The 22,819-nt window shown below is 33.3% G+C and overlaps 1 protein-coding gene across 16 annotated transcripts in view; it reads left to right on the forward strand.

Moving 5' to 3' along the window:
- PICALM (phosphatidylinositol binding clathrin assembly protein) overlaps window positions 1-22,819 on the forward strand; it is a 109,225-nt gene that overhangs the window by 51,631 nt on the left and 34,775 nt on the right. For 5 of the 16 annotated variants that reach the window (XM_032852871.1, XM_032852873.1, XM_032852874.1 and 2 more), the window contains exons 6-14: window positions 224-335; window positions 2,126-2,232; window positions 4,931-4,972; window positions 6,987-7,072; window positions 9,256-9,379; window positions 9,649-9,785; window positions 11,939-12,042; window positions 17,393-17,542; window positions 20,786-20,866. In XM_032852871.1, the coding sequence (XP_032708762.1) occupies window positions 224-335; window positions 2,126-2,232; window positions 4,931-4,972; window positions 6,987-7,072; window positions 9,256-9,379; window positions 9,649-9,785; window positions 11,939-12,042; window positions 17,393-17,542; window positions 20,786-20,866 (943 nt within the window). The remainder of the gene's footprint in view (window positions 1-223; window positions 336-2,125; window positions 2,233-4,930; window positions 4,973-6,986; window positions 7,073-9,255; window positions 9,380-9,648; window positions 9,786-11,938; window positions 12,043-17,392; window positions 17,543-20,785; window positions 20,867-22,819) is intronic. The other 11 variants (XM_032852877.1, XM_032852879.1, XM_032852876.1 and 8 more) reach the window with 4 other exon arrangements.

A 22,819-nucleotide genomic window follows, 5' to 3' on the forward strand; every position in this document is an offset into this window, starting at 1 on the left:
TTTGTGACTTATTTCTGAATTAAATTGAATGTTACAGAATTTTTGTTTGCTTGTGCCTGAACTCTTGACAGATTTTTATGCTATTTGGATGTAACTCTGATTGCAAGAAATAAATGTCTTTTTCTCTAATAAACTTAAATATTTGAATTTGCAGTTTTTGAGGAAGTTTTTGTCATTTAATACATAGATTAGCTCATCTCTCTTTTTTTTTCTTTTTCCTTAGGTTAATAGTAATGAACTTACAAATGGGGTAATAAATGCTGCCTTCATGCTCCTGTTCAAAGATGCCATTAGACTGTTTGCAGCATACAATGAAGGAATTATAAACCTGTTAGGTAAATATTGCTATAGTTTGTTGTTGTTGCTGTTCTTTTAAGATTTTATTTATTTATTTGAGAGAGGGAGAGAAAGCACAGCCAGGGGTAGGAACAGAAGGAGAGGGAGAGGCAGACTCCCCACTGAGGGAGTCCAGTGCAGGGCTCAATCTCAGGACACTGGGATCATGACCTGAATTGAAGCCAGACACTTAACACACTGAGCCACCCATGCCCCCCCAACACTGTTGTAGTTTAATAACATTTTATTTTTTTTTAATCTTGTGTCCTGTTGATAAATAATGTGTGAGTTGTTACTTAGAGCTGCCTAACCACTCGTTGGGTTATTGATGACGACAATTTATTTGGAGAAAAAATTTTTATACCTGATTATGGGTTAAGTGATTAAATACTTCTTTTTACAACTAGAAGGTTCAACTGGATGAAATTCATTTTTTTTTTTTTAAGATTTACTTATTTTAGAGAGAGTGAGAGTGTGCTTATGCACACACACGCGTGCACACCTAAGTGGGGTCGGGTGTGAGGGGTTAATGGGGTGAAAGGGGATGGAGGGGAAGAGGGAGAGAAACAAAGAATCCCTAAGCAGACTTCCCACTGAGTAGGGGGCCCTGTGCTGAACTTGATCCCAGGACCCTGAGATCATGACCTGGGCCAAAATCAAGAGCCAGCTGCTCAACCAAGTGAGCCACCCAGGTGCCCCTAGATGAACTTTGTTTTTTTACATATATCTGTGTTTTTTTCCTATTAGTTTTACTATTTTTTAAACTATAAAATCCCCTTAAAATTAAGTTGGAGTTTTTTCTCTGCCAGAAAAATCTTACTTCCTCACAATTCACTCCATAAAGAATTTTGATTGTAAAATAGATGTTTGTTCTAAGCCTAATTTTAAAATTGATAATTATTTTAAATGCATTAAACATTTATTTTTTGGGATGCCTTTTACTTTTGAGGTGTTTTAAGAATGTGTATATTCATTATATACAGAATGCAGTTCTATATATATAGAGAGAGAGAGAGGGAAAGAGTGCGGTTAATTTTGCCAAGAAATTATCATTTTTTTCTGTGGGACTTAGATGGAGTAGACAAATTAACAGTTTAAAGAGTACCTAAGTATCAAGTGTCAGGTATCAGATGTGTTCACTCCACTGTGCTTGTTTTCCCTCCCCTCCCCTTTAAAAAAATTTTTTATTTAAATTTGCTTTTTATGAGCTTATTCACAACTTACTTCCTTTAGGAATGTTTTAATTTATGATGATAGGGAAATTGAACTTACTGTTTCTTAGGTAAAAGAAGGTTTTCTACAGAGTTTTGGGAATCTGTCTTAAGACCCTGTGATTGGTATAAATGAAGCTCTTTGTTGCTGTTCATATAGTAAGTTTAAATAAGTTTTCCAGGTGACATTTGGACATGATAAAGTTGCCATCTTTGTTAATATGTTACTACTAAGAATATTTGGAAGGAGAAGTTAATGCTGTTTTAAATGGAGAAAAGTATAACGTGTTAACAAAAAATGCAAATTATATTTAGGGAATTGTGAGGTAAGAAATTTTATAAAACAAACCAGTAATATAGGCAAAGTCAAATGATTTTTCTGTTTTGATATAATAGCACCTCTGTTTTAATTTGCTTTAAATGTCTAAGCTAATATAACACTTAATATTTTTCCTGTAGGGTGAGTGTGTTCTCTGAGACACCTGTATTATCTCTTTGGGGCTATTACTTAATCCTTTTCCTTTTTGAGTGTTCTGTTTTGATGTGAACAAAAGCATTCTTACATTTACTTTTGGCAGAAAAATATTTTGATATGAAAAAGAACCAGTGCAAAGAAGGTCTTGACATCTATAAGAAGTTCCTGACTAGGATGACAAGAATCTCAGAATTTCTCAAAGTTGCAGAGGTAAACTGTCCTTAAGTTGACTGTGTCTCTTAACTTGCCTTTTTGTCGTTAAGTATAGATTTTAAAGAAATAAGGCATTGTCCAAATGAAAGAAACATCTTAAATATAATGAAGTATATAGTTAGTCATATCCATATGCTGTTGTTGAATCCTTTGTTATGGTATGAATATGATGTGATATTGAATAAGATCCTGTATATTTAATTCATTATTCAATATTGAAAGGTATCTATTTTTAAATTGTTTATTTCTCTGCAAAATCAGGTAGGTGGTACATAATGGTGGCAGAGATTTTTATGTTTGGCATTAGCCATGTATTTTAGCATATTTGTCCTTGTATGTGATAGAGAATATTCAGTGTTATTGCAAGTCTTTTTCCTCCAGTGAGACTTGTAGATAGGGTCACATGGTTCATAGAGTTTTGTTCCCCCTACAGAAGTGAATTTAGTGTATATATTATTTATCATTGATTATGAAAACCACGAATGTAAGTTGTAGGATAATTTTATAGATCTATTTAAAAAACAATTTTCTGGATTTCTAGAATAGTGTTACACTACTTTAAAGTGTTCTTTTCCTTTTCTTTTTTTTCATTCCTCAGTCTAATGTATTAATGGCAAATATAGTTTAATAGAAAATTTTCCTCAAGAGGTTTTTTTTTCCTGTAAGAAAACACAGAATATTTTAAAAGAATGTTAGCCTGAGCCAACAATTTAATTTTTAGTGAGCTCATTACGAATGATAAACTTTAAGATAATTCATAATAACATTTCTGTATCAATCTATAGAAATTGTTCTTAGCCATCGACTGATAACCTCTCCGCATTTTTTCCCCATGACACCCAGAAAATGTTTTTTCCCTAGTGTGGTTTTAATTCTGCATTGGGGTGTTATAAACTTGGGTGCTTATGTCCCGAGTTTGAACCCTGATTTCAGCTATACCATCTTGATACAGGTGTTAATCTTGGCATCCCATGGTTTCCTCATCTGTAAAAGGGGTTTTCAATAGTACTTACCTCACTGGTTTGTTGTAAAATTGCGCAGAACAGTATCTGACTTCTAGTTTGTGTCCTGAAGACATTTGCCATTATTTTTATTCTCTGCCACCTTGAGAAAGCACTTACTGGAATGCAAATGAATGTCAGTAGTGGTCTTTTAAGGATAATTAATCTAATATATATTTTATAGGAATATTATATTATACATTTATATTTTCCAATGAAAAGAAAGTAATCTATAACCTTCAGTTCAGAATCCAGCAGATGTCCTATTTTGAGAACTCTTGGTCCAAGTAATTTTTTATCTGTATTGATGTGTACAAAGGATTTTTACAGGTAGCTGAGTGGTGTTTGAAAAGTGTAGTTCATTAATTTTGGCAAATAAAGGAAGGATTTAGTTAGTTTAGACCAAAATATTTTACTTTTAAGTTGTTTAAACTGTCCTAAACATCCTCCTGAAGAATTTATCTTTTGCCAGAAACCATAATAAAAATAATAAAAAGCTAATAAAACCCTGCTTTTAAAAAAATAATTTTCTGGCATTGTCACAGAAGGCATTTGTGTTGTGGTAATGCTTACAGGCATTGCACAGAGCTTGCACAGAGGTAGCTTTCAAAGTTTCTGTTTTCCCTTTTTGTACACTCTACCCGTCACCAGTAGAGATGTCTTGCTAGGACAATTTTGGATGATGACTGGGCTATAACTGGTCAGTTATATCAAAGTAGTTAATGTGGAACTAGCAAGTTGGTGAGTCTAGCTCTATTACCATGGTGGTATTTCATTCTGTAGCAGATGAAATAGAATAAAACTGGATGATGAGACCTTTGAAGAAAATAGCTTTACGTTAGCTCTTTTATGAAGTCCACTGAAGTTTGTATTGGATTTAGAGTATCTCTCAAGGAGAAATCAGTGTATTTTTTTTTTTTTTTTTCATTTCTTTTGGGTAAGTCATATACTAAAATAAGAAGAAGGTAGCATTTGGGACCCCAGGGTGGCTCAGTTGGTTAAGTGCTCCCCTTCCGCTCAGGTCATGATCCCTGGGTCCTGGGATCTGGTCCACATCAGGCTCCTTGCTTGGCGGGTAGCCAGCTTCTCCCTCTGCTTCTGCCTGCCACTCCCCCTGCTTGTGTGCACTCTCTCTCTCCCTCTCTCTCTTTCTGACAAATAAATAAAATCTTTAAAAAAAAAGTACTGTATTTACTATGTTTCCAATAAATTCTTAAATGTTTTAATTTGTTGACTTTTCCCTTTAGCCTCTTACGTTCTTTGCATTTGATAGTTGTAGTTATTGACTTTAATTTTAAGCCTTTATTTACCTCCAGTTCTTCTGGTCTGAGATGAAATAGACCATCTGCTCCATATGATATGAGAAATAAAATACTCTTTCATGAGACTGTCTTTGGGCTTGCAGATTGTGACAGCATAGCTTACATAGGTGCTCAGAAGATGCGGAGATGGTAACTTAATAGTCTTATTGAATTTCAGCCTCTAGTTCTCCGTTTATGACTTTCAGAGCCATTAAAGAACATCTAAGCCCTTGGGAATATTGAATGATACCTCTGGATATTAAATAGTCTTCTGATTTTAAAGATTATCTAGAATATTGTTCGCAGTACTATCTGTAAATTTCATTTTCTAAATTTTTAATACTTCTTTATTATAATTTTGTTTATTGAATACAATGCTTCTGCTTCTTGCAGCAAGTTGGAATTGACAGAGGTGATATACCAGACCTTTCACAGGTAAATATATTGCTATAATATCATTTCACTGTCTCCTGTCTTTCCCTGTATTGCTAGGTGTGAAGGGTACAAAGATGAATAATATGCAGCTCCTGCTGTCAAGAAGATCAGTGTAATTTTCTTGGTAGATTTTAACATGATACATTGTCTACTGTTGTGCTAGCATTTTGATCTCTTCATCTCTTATGTTGGTGGAGCTATCCATTACTATACCATTCCTTTAGTTTATTCCCTTTAATTTCCAAGTTCAAAGCCCAGTTTTAATTTAGGATTCTGTAGCCTGGTAGTTAAATATCTAAACGTTCAGCTCAGGTGTACCTTAGACTATATGTGATCTTAGGCAAGATACTTAAATTTCACTGTCTGAGATTGTTCATTTGTAAAATGGATATAATACTAGTGTCTTCCTCATGGACTCAGTAATTACATACAAGGTAGTTAGCATGGGTCTGTTGTGCTATAATAGCTTTTTAAATGTTAATCACTGTCAACATTCTCATCTCTGACGAGAGCTCCTGGGAGTCTTAGACATTTTGTTGAGATTAGGGAGTGGTGTACATGTGTACTCAGTTCAACATAGTTAATGTTATAATCCAGTATTTTTGGTTTTAATTGGTTTTCTACTATATCTTTCTTGTACTAAGGTAAGGTCTTGTATATAGAGAGAAAATGCAGATTGAAGGAAATTGTGCAAGTTGTAATTGGTAGAGAGATTGAGATTCCTGTAATCCAGTAACTCTTTATCTCAAATCCTAAAGATTACTTGGGGCAAGTAAATGCCACTGATGCATTTGCTTCACTAAAAGGTAGTGAACAGTTTCTTTTCAGCTCACTGAAAAGGTTTCCTTTCGAAAGTAATTAGCTCTTCATATTAAGTTAAGATTTGCTATATAGCCTTTAAAGGCCAGTCTTTGTTTTTTAAAATAAAATTAAACTAAATATCTGTTTCACTGGAATTTGATAAACTGTAAACATTTGCGTTATCAGCACACTGTTAAATATAAAAATCAGTTCCATCACCCCAGTTCTCAGGTCCCCCTCTGGTCACTACCTAGTCCTCTCCATAAATCACTGTTTTGATTTCTAATAACATAATTTTTTGACATCTTAAATGTAATATAAATAGAATCTTGCAAGTATTTTTCTTCTTTCTGCCTTTTGCTCATCATAGTGTTTGGAGTTCTGTCAGTCTTGTGTGTACCATTAATTTACTCCTCTTTATTGCTGACTAGTATTTCACTGTGCGACTTCACAATTTTGTTTATCCATTTTCCAGATGATGGACTGTGGGATTATTTGTAATTTTTTACTGTTGTTAATAAAGCTACTAAAACATTCTTGAACAAGTCTTTTCGTGTGGAGATAGTTATTTATGTCTTTTGGTCAGATAATTAGGAATGGAATTGGGTAGTTAAGCTAGGTGTATATTTCATATCATAAAAAAATTTCAGATCCTTTTTCAAGGTGGATGAATTCCAACCAACATTGTGTAAGAGTTTCATTTGTTCCATATCTTCACCAGTGTTCCATGTTGCTAGTCGTTAACTTGAGACATTCTAGTGGGTAAAAAATTGTATCTCATTGTGATTTTTAATTGGCATTTTCTTGATGCTGTTCTGTAGTTTCATTTCTCAGTAACTGTTCAAAGATAATGTTTGCACACTTTCAATTACTCAACAAGTACTTATTAATTACAGGGAATGGGCCCAACAATATGTTTAGCTTTTAGGAGTATGTTTTTATTTAAAATTCAAATAAATATTTAAAAAAGTAATTACTTGCAGGAACCTCTCTTAATGTTTCATGTTTACATAGTCTCAGTTTTTATATTTTTTATTACGTTTATTAATACCCCTTACTATGTCATGGTTATATAATAAAAATAACTCCACTGTTAATTAGTTTGTGAGGAATATACCTATTTGTTACTCTCATATGTTAGATAATACTTAATTTTTTTTTTTTTTTGACCAGTGGCCTAATGATCATGAAAATATTATCTGTACAATTTTAGGCCCCAAGCAGTCTTCTTGATGCTTTGGAACAACATTTAGCTTCCTTGGAAGGAAAGAAAATCAAAGATTCTACAGCTGCAAGCAGGTACATTATTCTTGGTAGGGCAAAGAGCAGGAGTGATGTTTCTGAGAAAGTTGATGAATCCCTCTTAAATTCCAAGTTACTTAACTTCCCCTTATCTTGATTAATCATTTATAAAATGTGCTTAATAGTATCTCACCTCATAGAGTTGCTAAGGATTAAATGCATTAATACATGTAAATTTTTGGAATAGTTCCTGATCTTCAATAGATGGCAGTATCTCTTAAGATGATAAAACTGACTACATGGTTTGCAATGGTATTCATAGTGTCAGTATTTCTCTCAAAGGTGATAGTATATTGGGTCACCTGGCTGGCTCAGTCAGAAGAGCATGCGACTCTTGATCTTGAGGTTGTGAGTTTGAGCCCCACGTGGGGTGTAGAGATTACTTAAAAGAAATAAAACTTAAAAAACTGAGCAATAATTTTGAAAAATAAAACTTTTTAAAAAAGTGGTAACGCATCGATTCATATGGTGTCTAGTAATTTTCAGATGCCCTTTTACAAATTTGATTAACCTCCACTGTAGGCCAGTGAAATTTATGCACTAGTAATTCTGGGACTCAAACCTATGATGTCTGATGTCAAATTTCATCATCTTTCTCTAATGCCAGTTGATTATTGACATATTTAAACAGCTTTTGAGCTGATTTCTAAGACTGAAACCAGTCAACCTTGAAAATAGCACAGATCATCTAATACTGACTGTGTAACATGAGTTTTGTATTGGGTAGTGACTTGAGTAATTCTCATTTTTTATTATGATGATTTTCTTTTAATAGCATGAAAAAAATTTGTGTAAAATATTTATAATGAGAGCCTTCTTTTTCTTTAGACTTTTTGTTTATTTCACAATTATTTTTGGGGGGGTAACAAAATTTAATTTTTTAAAAAGATTTTATTTATTTATTTGACAGAGATCACAAGTAGGCAGAGAGGCAGGCAGAGAGAGAGGGGGAAGCAGGCTCCCCGCTGAGCACAGAGCCCGATGTGGGCCTTGATCCCAGGACCCTGGGATCAAGACCTGAGCCGAAGGCAGAGGCTTTAACTCACTGAGCCACCCAGGGACCCCCAAAATTTAATTTTTAAAGGAAAATGTTATTACTGGATTTTAGTACTTTTTAATTCAGATTTGTTCTTTGAATTTTCTGGTAGGTTTTTAGAAGCATAAGCCAAATTATATGGCTCACTTACTTGAGAAAATAATGAAAAATAAAGTCAAATAGTTCAGGTGTATATTGATTTAACCTCATACTTTTTTATCATAAAATTTGCTGGGTTTCTTGCATTTCTGTCACAACTGTATTACTCTTCCCTTCTAAGTTGTATCTTTATAAAGTTGATTTTACAAAAAATTTGAATAGTTTTGCCACTTACATGCTTAGAATAGAAATTAATGATTGGTGTGTGATAAAAGGAAAATGAGTAAAGGTTACTGAGTAGTAGTTCTTCAGGTTAGAATTCTTTACTACATGGGTTTATGGTGCTTAAAATTGACATTTGAGAATTTAATGTTGTTGGAGTCTGTGGTATGGATAAGGTTTGAATACATAAGGAAAAGGAGGTGATCTGCCAGTGAGAGATGATGCATTCTACATGTGTGACGTTTGAAAAGGAAATTCTGGCTTGGCAAAAGACTAGCACATAGAAAGGAAGTGCCAGGTGGACTAATGACTGAAATAAAATTGATCTTCCTTTAAAGGAACCTGTGGTCCTCTGGGAACGACATCTTTGGGTGTTATTACACGGGAAACATCTAGACACGTATTATTTGTTACTGGTACTCATATTTTAGTGTTTCTATAGTAGTACTGCCAAAATCTAGGCTGTAAATTAGCAGAGTAATTTCCTGTGAGAAAGTCAATACATTTGACCCATAAGGCTTTTTCTGGGAGCACAGGAGCTCTTTCCTAATTGCATTGGTTCCCTCCCTTGGGACTTGGAAAAAGCAGTGTCCCTTAATGTTATTGTGAACCCTTTCCAAAGTCTAACCGTTAAAAAAGCAGTGAATGTTTGTATAAATTAGCTAATTGCTAATAATCCTGTGGGTAGAATATTTCATCTGAAGTACTGATTTTTACTCCATAAGGTAAGTTCATAATTGTAGTGCTTATCCATGGCCATGTTTCCAGACCATTTCATAAGTATGTTGCAAAAAGCCAAATTACCTTTGTCCAATTACTCTAGGGCAACAACACTTTCCAATGCAGTTTCTTCCTTGGCAAGTACTGGCCTGTCTCTAACCAAAGTGGATGAGAGGGAAAAGCAGGCGGCATTAGAGGAAGAACAGGCTCGTTTAAAAGCTTTAAAGGTAGGTGTTTGCATTCTCTGTATTGGGAAAGCAAGTAAAGGTGTTCATCAAGTAATTGGGACCTCTAAATAGACTAACAGTATTTCATGTATAGTTATCCAGATGGGGTGAAACTCAGTAGTCGGATTTTTCATCCTGACATTGAATGGCTGATAAAACAGAGAATACCTTTCTGCTATCAGAACAAAATTAGATAATACTTTTTTTTCCAAGGCCTTAAAACAAAATCTGCTTTCTGGATTCCTTATGCTAGTTTCTTTTCTCAACAGGAACAGCGCCTAAAAGAACTTGCAAAGAAACCTCATAGCTCTTTAACAACCGCAGCCTCTCCTGTGTCCTCCTCAGCAGGGGGTATAATGACTGCACCAGCCATTGACATCTTTTCTACTCCTAGTTCTTCTAACAGGTATGTGGAGGAGATAAAGGTTACCTTTGAATATTTAGATTTAAAGATAGACTTCTCATAGAAATGTTACAGAACTTTTCAGATTTAGTTTAATTTGTGATTTTGTATTCATAAATTCACACAAAGGAAGTGATAATAGTTGGTGATAGTGATATAATTAAGAGTTTATGTTTTGCATATTTAGGAGATGAAAGATGGCTGAGTTACAAATTCATACTAATTGGAATGTAGCAGGTTATCTCTGTGCAGCTGTTTCATTTATGTACATGGATATGTAATCTATTTCACAGTATTCTTTCATTGGATATTAAATTAAATCTCTTTGATCTCTGTTCTCAGGTGTTAAACTCAGTAATCTGGAACATAGTAAGAGTTTAGAGTTGCCAGGTTTCTGTGGCAATTGAAGCCTACCAGACTAACTTCAGTAATCTTGTTGTGTAATTAAAGCTGCTGAACAGTGGAAGTTAATATTTCCAGGCAAATTAGAATAATTGGCTTTTTCTAAATTTGTCCTGTCTTTTACCTCGGAGTGGTTTAAAGTCTTAAGTTTGGAATTCAGATTCTGGTTTGAATCCTTGCTCTGTTTGTTCTTCTGTTCTTTCATTCCTTCTCTCTTTTTCTTTTCTTTCCTTTTTTTTTTTTTTTTTTTTTCTATCTCTATCTCTGTCTCCAAATAAGATGTATGGTACAGTTCAGTGGTTCTCAATTTTTAATAAGCATCAGAATCACCTGGAGAGTTTCTGAAGCCATAGATTTTTGAGTCTCACCCCCAGAGTTTCTGATTCAGTAGTTACAGGGGTTTTTCATTGCCAGCAGACTCCCAGGTGGCTAGTATAGGATTTAGCACAGTTCTTAACTAGCACATGGTAGATGCTCCACAGAGAGAGATAGGGTTTTCTTTAATGTTGTTATTGTTGTTGTTTATTTTATTAACTCATTCTTATAACATCTTCCCTCCCATTTACTGAGTCCACTCATAGCTCAGTATAACTTTTACTCAGTTGCTACCTCTTCCCTAAAGTCTTAATAGATGCTTGTTGAATCGTTGTTGGTTTTTTTTTTTTCCCAGCTTTGTATTTTTTGTTTATTTTGTTTTTTAATTTATGTGCTACGTTTTTAGAATCCTTCTTAAATAACATGAAGTGTCCCTACTTGGAGACCTTGGAAAGAAGTCTGTCTTAGGAGAGATAAATGGAAAAGATCTTGAATGTTTGAGAATTAAACAAATTATTAGATAAAGAACTAATTTGACTATGTTTTATTTCACTTAATACACTCAAAGTTTTTACCTTTTTAATTGTAACTGAGGGCAAGTCTTATAGCCTATTATAAAATGCTTTATTGCCTGTTCTTTTTTTTCTCAAGGCATTAAATGCATTTGTATTTTTACTTACCTGTCAAAACTATTTTATATGTCTAAAAGGCATTTTGTTTTTGAGTAAATAAAAAATGATCTGTGCTATAGTACACACAATGCTTCAGTTCATGGGAACTCTAGGATCTTTGTTTGAGTTGTTACTCCTTAATCACATAAAAGTCTTACATATCGTGTAAACAGTGCCTCCAGAGTTGTGTAATAGGTTGACTCTGTTGTAAGTTTATATCATGTATGCATGCATGATTTTTTCCTATATTGTTGGTATATTTGGATATTGAAGCAATAGAAGGAAGTTAACAGGTATTTTTACTTCACTAAAGGTATTAGTATTACCAGTGTAATTGAAGTTCTTTGAAGATTAAAAGAAAACAAATTTCCTTACAAATATTAAAATTGCCAGGATATTTCATATTTCAGAATCGTGTTGTTTAGCTTCATTTCAGTGAAGAAATCAGTATTTTCCTGGGGAAGTCACTGATGCTTTCCAGAAGGGCTATAATTATTTGAATCCTATATAAACTTAAAATACGGTACATGAATTTTTTCCCCAAACCTCCTTAGAAATACACTGTTATAAGTAAAAACTTGCTGTTAAATATATAAAGGATATGCAACTATTACCTTCCTGAAAGTGTTCCTCCTTTTGAGGTTTACATTACTTGGCCTTTTTTCACTTTTAATGTTTTTTATTTACTGGGCAGGAGAAAGGGAGTGGCTGATAGAGCAACGTTTACCTAATAAATAAATAACTCATCTTTTCAAAATATTTTCCTAGCACATCAAAGCTACCAAATGATCTGCTTGATTTACAACAGCCAACTTTTCACCCATCTGTACTTCCTATGTCAACTGCTTCTCAGGTAGCAAGTACATGGGGAGGTAAGCATTAATGAATTCTGCTTTTTATGTTGTATAGGCCACTCCCTTTCCCATTCTGTAGTGTTCTACTTATTTGTGTAGTTTTTGGTTACACTTGATAAGTGAGAATTTCAAAAATATTACCATGGCATTGAGGTCATTTTGTTCCTTGAAGACATTTTCATGTATTTGTAAATGTAATTTTGGAATTTCTGTTCAATTAAATTATGAAAAGTTTTAATAAAGGTGAAGAGGAAGGTCCCAGTGTATGTTGAAGTATGAAATCATTCTTTCAGTGTTGAGTAACTGTTCCATAATCAGAAAATGCCCAAGGGTTATTTTGTTTTTGGTATAGGGAAAAAAGTGACTTACGGGAGAAAGAAAACTTCTGTCATGTAAATATCTGATAAGGTTCTAATAAAACTCACATGGTGTTATCAAGTAGTAAACTATGTTCTGACTGGGACTGTCATGACAATCTTTATGTTACTTGTATTTAAAACTTGTAGTTAGTTGAGACCTACAAGATTTTGGTACTCAAAGAATTTTCCCCTAATAGTAACAGGAATGTTTGCTGCCCTGTAGTAGTTATTGATCTTAGGGTGACTATATCATGATCATTGACCTAGCATCTTTGAGGGATTTTACCTAGTCCATGTCAATTTTTAAGCAGTTTTGCATAGACATATAGTATGTTTTCAAATTATTTCATTTGGTTGGTTGTGATGCTTCTGTTATGTAAGTATTATTTTATGAACACTCAAAAATTATTTGCTAGTAAAAGGGGAGATACTCTGAGCAAGGATACTGTCTATAGAATAGGGAATGGCAAGCTACCTTAAAGTTTTATTGGTTCACATGTAAAATCTGAATTGATCAGCTTACTTCTCATAGCAAGATAAAGTTAATTATTCTCAAGAATCTTTGTTAGTATAAATTAGACTTGTTTCCTCTATATTTTAATGATTCAAGTTCTAAGAACTTTTTTTCAGTTTTTATAGTTAAATCTTGAGGCTCTGTGTAGTATAATAGAGCGCAGTCTCTGAAGGCAGGAGTTTTTATTTTGTTCAGTGCTATATTATCATTGCCTACGACACTGATTTTTAATAAGTTTGTTGAATGAGTGGATGTTTTCTTTTTTTCTGGACAGGTTATTTCTGGTTCAGGATATGGCAGGTAACAGAAATAGTAAAATGCTAAAATATTAGATTTCTAGACAAATCTTGTTAGTCATGACTGGATTAAAAAAAAAAGATTTAGAAGATTAGTTTAGCTAAATCTTAGGTTCTCAGAGTTAATTTCTAAAACTGATAAACTAGTTTAAAGTCAATAAATATTTTAGAATTTTTTATCTGAGTGAAACATAGCAAATTTAGAAAGTAATTTTTTAAGATCCTAATCATATATCCTAATTTTAGGATTTTTAATCTGGCAAAATTTACATGCTTATTTTCTGCTTACTGTGAATTGTTTTAGAAGTTTAGTAGAATTGACATGACCATGTAAGCAGTTTTAGCTTGCTCCACACCCCCCCCACAAAAAAAGAAACAAAACAAGTAGTTATTTCCTAAATAGATGAGAAATTTTACAGAAGTCTTAGTGAGAACTAATACATTTCAAAGAAACTGAACTGTGAAGTTATTTTATTTGGACACCATATATAGTTAATTCTAATAATTAACAAATTAAAAAGTTTTGGCTTGGGATTATTGAACTCCTATGAAGGCAGATAGACTATTTTTGTGGGAGAATAATTTCACGAAATTTCAGCCTGTAAAAGTTGTTTAATGTCCTGTTAAAAGAACTCATTTCATAGCAGTCTGTGGGTGAATACTGTATGTCGGAACATACTTAATTCTGTCTTATTTTTCTGTTTTAGGTTATTTTTCTCTTGCTCCTATTTCCATCAAAAATTCCTTCATATTTTAGCATTAGGCTTGTTATATACAAGTGAGACCATTAAAAGTACTAAAAATACAAATCAAGTATGGTGGGAACAGAGGCTATAGCAATTGACCATTATTATTCCAAAAGCTTATCATTATATATGAGGAAAGGACAGTAATGTTTACTGTGAACCTCTCAGCTTAAGAATTAAATCTTGTCTTGGGGCACCTGGGTGGCTCAGTGGGTTAAGCCTCTGCCTTCGGCTCAGGTCATGATCTCAGGGTCCTGGGATCGAGCCCCACATTGGGCTCTCTGCTCAGCGGGGAGCCTGCTTCCCCCTCTCTCTCTGCCTGCCTCTCTACCTACTTGTGGTCTCTGTCTGTAAAATAAATAAATAAAATCTTAAAAAAAAAAAAAGAATTAAATCTTATCTTGACTTTGATATAAAGATAATTGATTTCTGAGCCGATGATAATTTCAGAGTTTTGACTTCTGCATGGATACCTGAGGAGTGTTTTAAGTCAAGAACTTTGAATACTTCCTAAATCAGTCAGTATATTTTTTATATACAGGACATTTGGATTAAGATTTTTTACTTTATTTTTGAAATTAAAGTTAGATTGAGATGAATAAATAAATCATATAAGTAAAAGGTTTTGATCATAACAGTAAAGTGTTAAGTTTTTTTAAATTAACCATTTACCTAAACATTTGAAATATGTAACATTTTAACATCATGCTGCTTTTATAGCATGTGGCAAAGCAAAGGTATGATTTTTTGATAATCCTAAAATTTTACTCTGTGTTTATCTTGCTTTCATTTGCTAAAATGGTTTTTAATGGCAGAGTTAGTACTTTTTAAAACAGATTTGGCATTAATTTAGTTCTTACCATAAAGCACCACAGAGATGCTGTGTATTCCCAATCACAGGTAGTTAGTGATGCTGAATTAAAGGGAAGTAAGGTTTGACTGTTTATTTAAAAGGCATTTAAGAGTCCACCTATAAATGAACTGAAAGAGAACACAAGCTCTTCTGTACCCCTCACTGCATTATTAATGAGCCTTTGATTTTTCAAAAAATGGTCTGGAGTCTGAATAGGCACTTCATGTTGAATACTAATATATGAGAAGATTTAAGTTTATATCACCTTTAAAACTTTGTGTTATATCAAATCTAAAAATGAACAATATTATCAGCTCAGTACACTGATATATGTCTTAAGCTAGATTTTAGAATTTAATTCAGGCAAAAAAGAATTACCATTCTGAAGTTAAATTTGCTTTACTCTCCACTGGCATGAAACACACAATGCTTTAGGGAAAACTTATTTGTGTCAATATAGGTATCCAGTATTTAGGACCTTGGCATTATAATATGTCTGCTATATTAATCCTCAATTTTTTGGGATTGTTTTTCTTTGACTGTTGTAACATAAAAACTTTTCTAGTAAGTAATATAGGAATAATGGGAAAAAATATTTTTTAAAATAAAAAACTTATTTATTTATTTATTTATTTTTCATTCGCCAGTCTAGTGAATAAAGTTTAAGTTGGGGTAGTTGGAATGTTATTTTCTTTTAATTGTAATGGATTTGTTTTTATTATTAGTAGCACAGTATCCACTAACAGATTAACATCATCTATATTATCTAATAATTCTGTCAAGTAGATTAAGAACTGTTTTTTCTTACTGTCTAAACCTAAATACAGTCACACTTGCTTGTTTCTGCATATTCTTCTCTAAGATGTTTCATATAATAGAAAATGATTGATAATAAGTACTAAGGTAAAACTCAGTCATTCATCAGAGCAGCAGATAACTAATGACTTTCCCCAAACATGTCTTTTCTCATAAACTAATAGATCTGTAATAGCAGAATGTATTTTTTCGAGTGACTTCTCTCATGGCTTCTTTTGCATCAAAAACTAGAGATGTTTTGGGTCCGACCATGTATGAAATACTTTAAAAACCTCATGCCACTATTCAGTATTTTAAAATAGTACTTTGAACAAATTGATGAACTCTAAACAATGCATCCCCTTCTTTACGCAGAAAGGAGTTAGAGTGGTCATCATTATATTTTTTTTTTTCTAGCACAGAAAACCTTTTTCTTGTTATCTATTTTCTACTTCTTATTTCTTAATTACTTTTTTGGATTCTTTTCCCCCATCGTTCCATTTATTAAGGAGTGGGAGATGGAAAAGGTGTTGAACATGATCGTTTTAGTTTGAATACTGTATCAGTGAATTTTGATACATTTGTAAGACTTTATTTTGGGGTGTAAATTGATGTTCTGTAGGAATACTTCCTAGAAAAGGGTCCTGTGTGATTAAAAAAAAAAAATTAAAAGTTTTAAAAAATGATTCTGTATAAGCCAGTGACCTCAATATTTTCTTGCTATTTCCTTTGTTAAATAGTTGTAGGGTTTGTGGAGCGCCTGCTTTGAATTTATTGACTTCAGGAAAAAGTGTATTTGTAGTGAATGAGCTGGTCCTTAGGCTATTTTTGTGTTCTTATTGTTTTATCATACAGTCTTAGAGTAAAATACAGTGCTTAATAGCATATTGTTAAGTGAGCATCACGAACTATAGTAGACAAGAACAGGCTTCTGGTTAAAAGTATAGAATGTAGAGGTTAGGAGGGTTTTTGCTGCTAATGATGAGTGGTTTTTAGTCATTAGAATGGTGATTATCTTGAATGAGGTTTAGGTATAGTAAATATCTGATTCTAAAATAACTTTAGAGGTAGGATTTGATAATAATACACATTTGGTACCATCCTAATATGGAATAGTACTTTTGTTACTACTTTAGCAAATCATTTAAAGCCTTAATGATTTCGCTTTAGAACTCTTAACTGGACCTTCATTGTGGTTCCCAGTCTATGAAATGGCCACCATTCTTTTGTCTCTATTCTTAAAATTCCTTTCCTGTTTCTAAATCATTAGACCTTTTCTTCTTTATTTTTTTAAATTTCTACCTCTGAACCTATTTAAGACTTACCCACATGTTATAAATAGCCCTTTACCCCTAATTTTCTTTGTTTTTTGATATTTTACTTATTCCACACACATACTATACTGGTTGTTTATATCTTTCAATTTAATTAACATAGGTATGCCATGAAAGCCAATACATTTCCATATAGGGTGGGGAACACGGTCCAGGGTGGGTGGCTCTTTTATCGATGCATTTTGGTTATTTTCTTTTTTACCTATTGGCTTCCTGATGTTGGAGAGCAGATCTGTCCTTAGTATGCTACAGATGTTAATTGGACACATTAATGTTTTCTTCTGAGGATTCATTTTAAAAGATGTTAAATGTAGTGCTTCCATCTTGATGACAATGATTAGGTATTTTGCACTTAAGATTAATAAACAATAATATAGCTGCTACTTTTCACTTTGCATCTTTTGACTAATTACAATACTAATTAATTTACTTCCTTTCTTCATTTTGCTGTAATGCACTTGGACTGCACAGATCCTTTCTCTGCTACTGTAGATGCTGTTGATGATGCCATTCCAAGCTTAAATCCTTTCCTCACAAAAAGTAGTGGTGATGTTCACCTTCCCATTTCTTCAGATGTATCCACTTTTACTACTAGGACACCTACTCATGAAATGTTTGTTGGTAAAGTACCATTTAACCTTTCTTTCCAATTAATGTTTATACTGCCTAAGTATTTTTTACATATTCATTAATTATTTTTAAGGCGCTGCAATAATTATTTTGGATTTTATTATCAAATTTTAAAATAAACTAAATAATAATGTAGTGACATTTTAAAATTAGTATCCCTAATTTTATTTAATCCAAGTTTTTAGGAAAGAAGATTTCCTTTGAAGTTGTGGATTGGTGTTTTTGTTTTTTGATTTTCTTTTTTTTTAATGTGTTGTTTCCCATCATAGTATAGTGTGATACTCAAGCTGTCTAACATCATTTACCACATTTCCCCCCCATGTTTTGTTTATTAATTCAGAGAGTTGGCTATAGGGTAACATCTCTTACACTTACTAATATGTATGTACTTATATCTTTCCCTCTTTGTTTAGGAGAGAGGATGGTTATCATTCTCAGTAGCTATCTTTTTTTTTTTTTTTTTGAACTGTGAATAGTACAGTTGTAGATTGTCTTAAATCCATACATACCCTCTGTCCCATTCTTAAGGGTTTCACTTCATTGTTAGCCTGGAGATAAATGACAAGTAGAAAATGAAAACAACTAAATCGCCTTTAGTTGTGGTATAAAAATCTGTAAAAAGGTAAAATTTCACTCCAGACTTACACAAGGAAATCTAAGTTTGTCAATATATAGTAACCTGAAATTAACAATTTTCATTCCTGTGAAAAGATTCTGAACACCTCTTAAAAGATGATGAAACTGCTTTTATTCACTTCAGAGAAACAGCTTTTAAGGTGATGTAAATTTAAATCTGTGTTTAAAGCAGCATGCTGAAAGTCAACTGTGTACCCTAAATAGACATGTGGCCACATTCTGAACATTCTGTTCGATACATATGAGGAGGTGGAAGAGAGGTGACTAAAAAAGAGTAGTTGGAGATTTTAGGAAGTTCCAAGGCAGGTGCTGTCATTATATATAACTAGTCTCTTAGCTCCAAATTCTAAGAATTAATTGCAGGCATTCCTTCATGTCATTGTAACATACTACAAATTAAGTAAAAAGTGGTTGAAACTAAATTTCATATTTTGCTACTCTTCAGAAAATTTGTGAAATGCTGTACCTTATTTGCTTGGTAAAAAAGGTTACTTGAGTTAACCTTGGAATGTGGTTTTCTAATAAGTTTATATTTTCTTTATACTTATTGAATATGAAGTAGCATGTATTTAGTGGGTCTGGCTTCTTGTACCACTAAGTCAGTTGCTTTAATTGGGGGTATGAAACAGCTATGTCTTTACTTTTGGTCTTACAATATCTGTCTTTTAGGTCAGACCAGTACATGTGCTTCAGTATGTCAGTCTTCTCTTCACCCTAGAGGGACATAATGCTATAGGCTATAGCTATTTCACATTGAAACAGAACCAGAGTAAAAATAGAAACAATTCTGTGAGAGTTAATTATTACTTACGCTTTTCAAGGAAACCCTTTAACAGAAGAAATGTACTAGAAAAGAAATGTCCTTTTCCTAATGTTTTTTTAAGTTAATTTAAGGCCTTTGGGTTGGGGCAAGAGGAAGACCAAAAAGCAAAGAAAGTTAGTAAAGTTTATGGCCATATATGCTAAGGTGAGTAGGTGCATTTGAAGATTAAAATCCTAGAATTGGTGATTTTAAGCTTGTGAGGACCTCCAGAGAATATTTGGTCAAGTTCTCAACTCTCATATTGGTAACAGAATTACTACCATTTTTATGGATGGTAATAAATACAATCATGTGAGTCTGAGAAAAGTTAATGTCCTGAGACAATCTGGCTGATAGGAGCAAAAGCTTGAAGCAGGAGTCCAATGTCTTTGCTTTACAGAGCCCTTTCCTTATGGAAGTGTTGACTTTATTTAAACTCTTACATTCTTTGAGTGTAAATAGTATAAATGAAAGTATAAAGTATACTTAAAAAAATATTCATCTGTCAAGTTTTAACATTAGCAAAAACTTACTGTTTAGTACTTGCGTTTTTATAAAAGTGAGTCTAGAATGGGAAAATGTAAATCATTCATGTCAACCTAGGCCATTAGTCTAGAACAAGAATCAGCAAACCTTTTCTTAAAGGAAAGAAATATTGTAAATATTTTTGGCTCATGAATCGTATAGTCTCTGTTGCAGCGACCAGCTTTGTCATAGCATGAAGGTAGCCATAGACAAAACATAAATGTGCATTTGGCTGTGTTCCAGGAAAACTTTATTCATGAAGACATGCAGCTGTAGTTTGCTAATGTCTGTCCTAAGAAGAGGCTTTATAATAAGCCTTTTAATCCTCATCAAAAGTTCCTGAGAAGTAAGGTTGTATAATAAAAATTCCAACAGTTTCTTACTCAGAGCATGAAAGGGCCATCCAAGGTATGTCATTCCTACAGCTGTGTTAGCCACGTTTCTGTTGCTCGGTGGCACATGTGACTAGTGTCTACGATATTAGAGCAGATTTATAAAACATTTCTGTTACTAGAAAGTTTTTGGATAGTGCTTCTGTAGAACAGTGATCAGCAAACTTTTTATGTAAAGAGCCAGATAGTAAATATTTCAGACTTTACAGGATACATAAGATCTCTGTTACATATTCTTCTTTTATTTTCTTTCATTTTTTTAAAAATAACCCTTTGAAAATGTAAAAACCTTCTTTAGCTCACGTGGCCATATTAAAAACAGGCCTCTGGCTGTAATTTGCCAGCCTCTGTTCTGAAGGATTAAGAACGACCGAGAAAAATCAGAGAACAGCTGCATAGACACCCTCTAACTCGTTCAGAGTAGGACATTGGTCTGATGATGTGAACCCCAGTGTACAAAGTAGCTTGTCCTCATGAAAGCAGTTACAAGTCAAGAAGAATGGGTTGATGATCCCAGCTATGCCATGTCTGTGACCTTGTTCAGGCCTACTTACTCATCTGTAAAAGAAGACATCAGAAGACATGTTAATATTGACTAAAAAGCCAACTGCTGCTTATTTCTCTAAGGAAATACATGTTGGTTATTTTAAAAATTTTGTTGTGAATATATTTTAAATAGAATATTCTTAATGGAGACTTAAGTGCTTTTTAAAATAAGTTGTAATGTGAAGAACACTAAGAGCTTGGACTCTCCTGTCTTTGTTTTGTTTGTTCATTTGCTTTTTAATTATTCCATTCCACTCTTAACTGTTCCTCCTCATTTTTCTCTTCCTTTTTTTCTGCCTCCCTCCCCCCCGCCCCCCATGTATGCCTTGTCAGATTCTTTTTGTGGCACTCAAGCTTATCCTAATACTACCCTTATGTGCCATGAGCCTTCTACCGTAGCTGGTTTATTTGGAGGTAGGTAATAATATCTCTAAAGTTTATCAATTTATTTATGCAGGAGGGAGTTCTTTGTTTTCTTTAAAATGAGGGTTTTTTTTTTTTTTTAATTTGGCTAAGAAAAAATATACTTGCTTTTGAGGAACAGATAATTTTTTCCCTAATTTTGCTTGTCTTAATTAAATACAGGATTGTTTTGTGAGTGGATACTTGTCATCTCCCTACTTTAATCTGTACTCAAAAGGTTCACATTTTCAGAGAAGCTTACAACATTTTATTATTACAAGCTTATGGAATTTAAAGCTCTTTGTATAGTGATAGGACACTAAATAATTTTTTATTTAAACAGTTGTGGCACAGATGTAGGGAGATTCTCCTGGAAATAGGCGTGTTTTGCCAGCACTATGCAAAGGCAGAAGAAACCGGGAACAGTTTCCAGAGAGGCATGGCCATTTTGATACTCATTTCTGTCTTTCCAAACATGTTCTAGGCCAGTGCAGTGATAATGAAACCCCAAATTCCAGCTTATTTTATTCTTTTCTTTTTGGTGCGTAAGAGTTGATTACCTTAGTTCAGTTGGGATTGAAAAGTAGGTTTGACACAAGTGACGAATGAGGCTCTTGACTGGCAGACTTGGGCATGATTAAAAAGATTTAAAAATGGAAATTATGAGGACATTTGATGGAAAGTATATGTTTAGAATTCAGTGAATTTGCATTTGAATTCCTTTTTGAATTCCAGTTCTATGTCCTTACCTGTGTGACTTGAAACAAGTTATTTGACCTTTCTTAAGCCTATGAAAATTGGGATAATAATAACTTACAGGATTGTCATGAGATTTACATATATGACTGTATAAAATCTAGCGCTATGCCTGGTACGTAGAATTATCATTAAAACTACTACAGAAAACTATCTTGTGTATGTAAATCATTTTATATTTGTTATTATTTAATCATCAGATACAGCCTTGAGCACTTTTTTCATTGCTTTTAGACTTTATTAAAACTGCTATGGTTGGGGCGCCTGGGTGGCTCAGTGGGTTAAGCCGCTGTCTTCGGCTCAGGTCATGATCTCAGGTTACTGGGATCGAGTCCCGCATCGGGCTCTCTGTTCAGCAGGGAGCCTGCTTCCCTCTCTCTCTCTCTGCCTGCCTCTCTGTCTAGTTGTGATCTCTCTCTCTCTCTCTGTCAAATAAATAAATAAATAAATCTTTAAAAACAAAAAAAAAAAAACCTGCTATGTGTTCACTTTTTTGGCCCAGCATTTGCTGTGAGAAGCTCAAGAAGTTCATACAACTTTAATAGCAAATAAATATAATTACTATAGCTGTAATAATACAATTTTCTTTTTCTGCCTACTAGTTTATATAAAATGAAATACTTGGGATAAGCTGAAAACCCCTAAAAGATTCTGAAATCAGATAATCTGAGGTTTAAGTCTTGGTTTTGCTACTTAATAAATCTTTGACCTTGAATAACATTGTTTAAGCTCTTTGTTTCCTCATCTGTAAAATGAGGATAATAATGACTATCTCATAGGGTTATTGTGAAGTTTAAATAATACACTGTTTATAAAGCTCTTGCATTAGTGTTTCATAAAGTTTAATAAATAGTAGAAGTTACTTTCACAGAAAGCATGAGATCTAATTTATTATGGAACTACCTCTAAAATCCCTTACCAAAACGGTGTGTTTTTCTGGACTGTATTTGGAATGCCTTTCTGTCCCCAAAGCTTGTTCATCTTGTACCATGCAGTTAATTTATTATCATCCTCCTGATATTTGCTCTGCCAGGCAGTGATTTCTAAATGTTGATCTATGAATTATTGATGGTCAGAGGTGGAGTTTTCACTGGGCCTTGGTGAAGTGAAAGAGTAGGCAGTTCAATGTCATGATTAGTTTATACAGTTAACCTTAACTCAGAACTTGTTCATCTTTTTTTTTTTTTTTTTTTTTTTTTTTTTTTTTTT

This window comes from Lontra canadensis, unplaced genomic scaffold (genome assembly GCF_010015895.1).
Source record: "Lontra canadensis isolate GAN:19392208 unplaced genomic scaffold, GSC_riverotter_1.0 scaffold7, whole genome shotgun sequence".
NCBI classification, from domain to species: Eukaryota; Metazoa; Chordata; class Mammalia; order Carnivora; family Mustelidae; genus Lontra; species Lontra canadensis.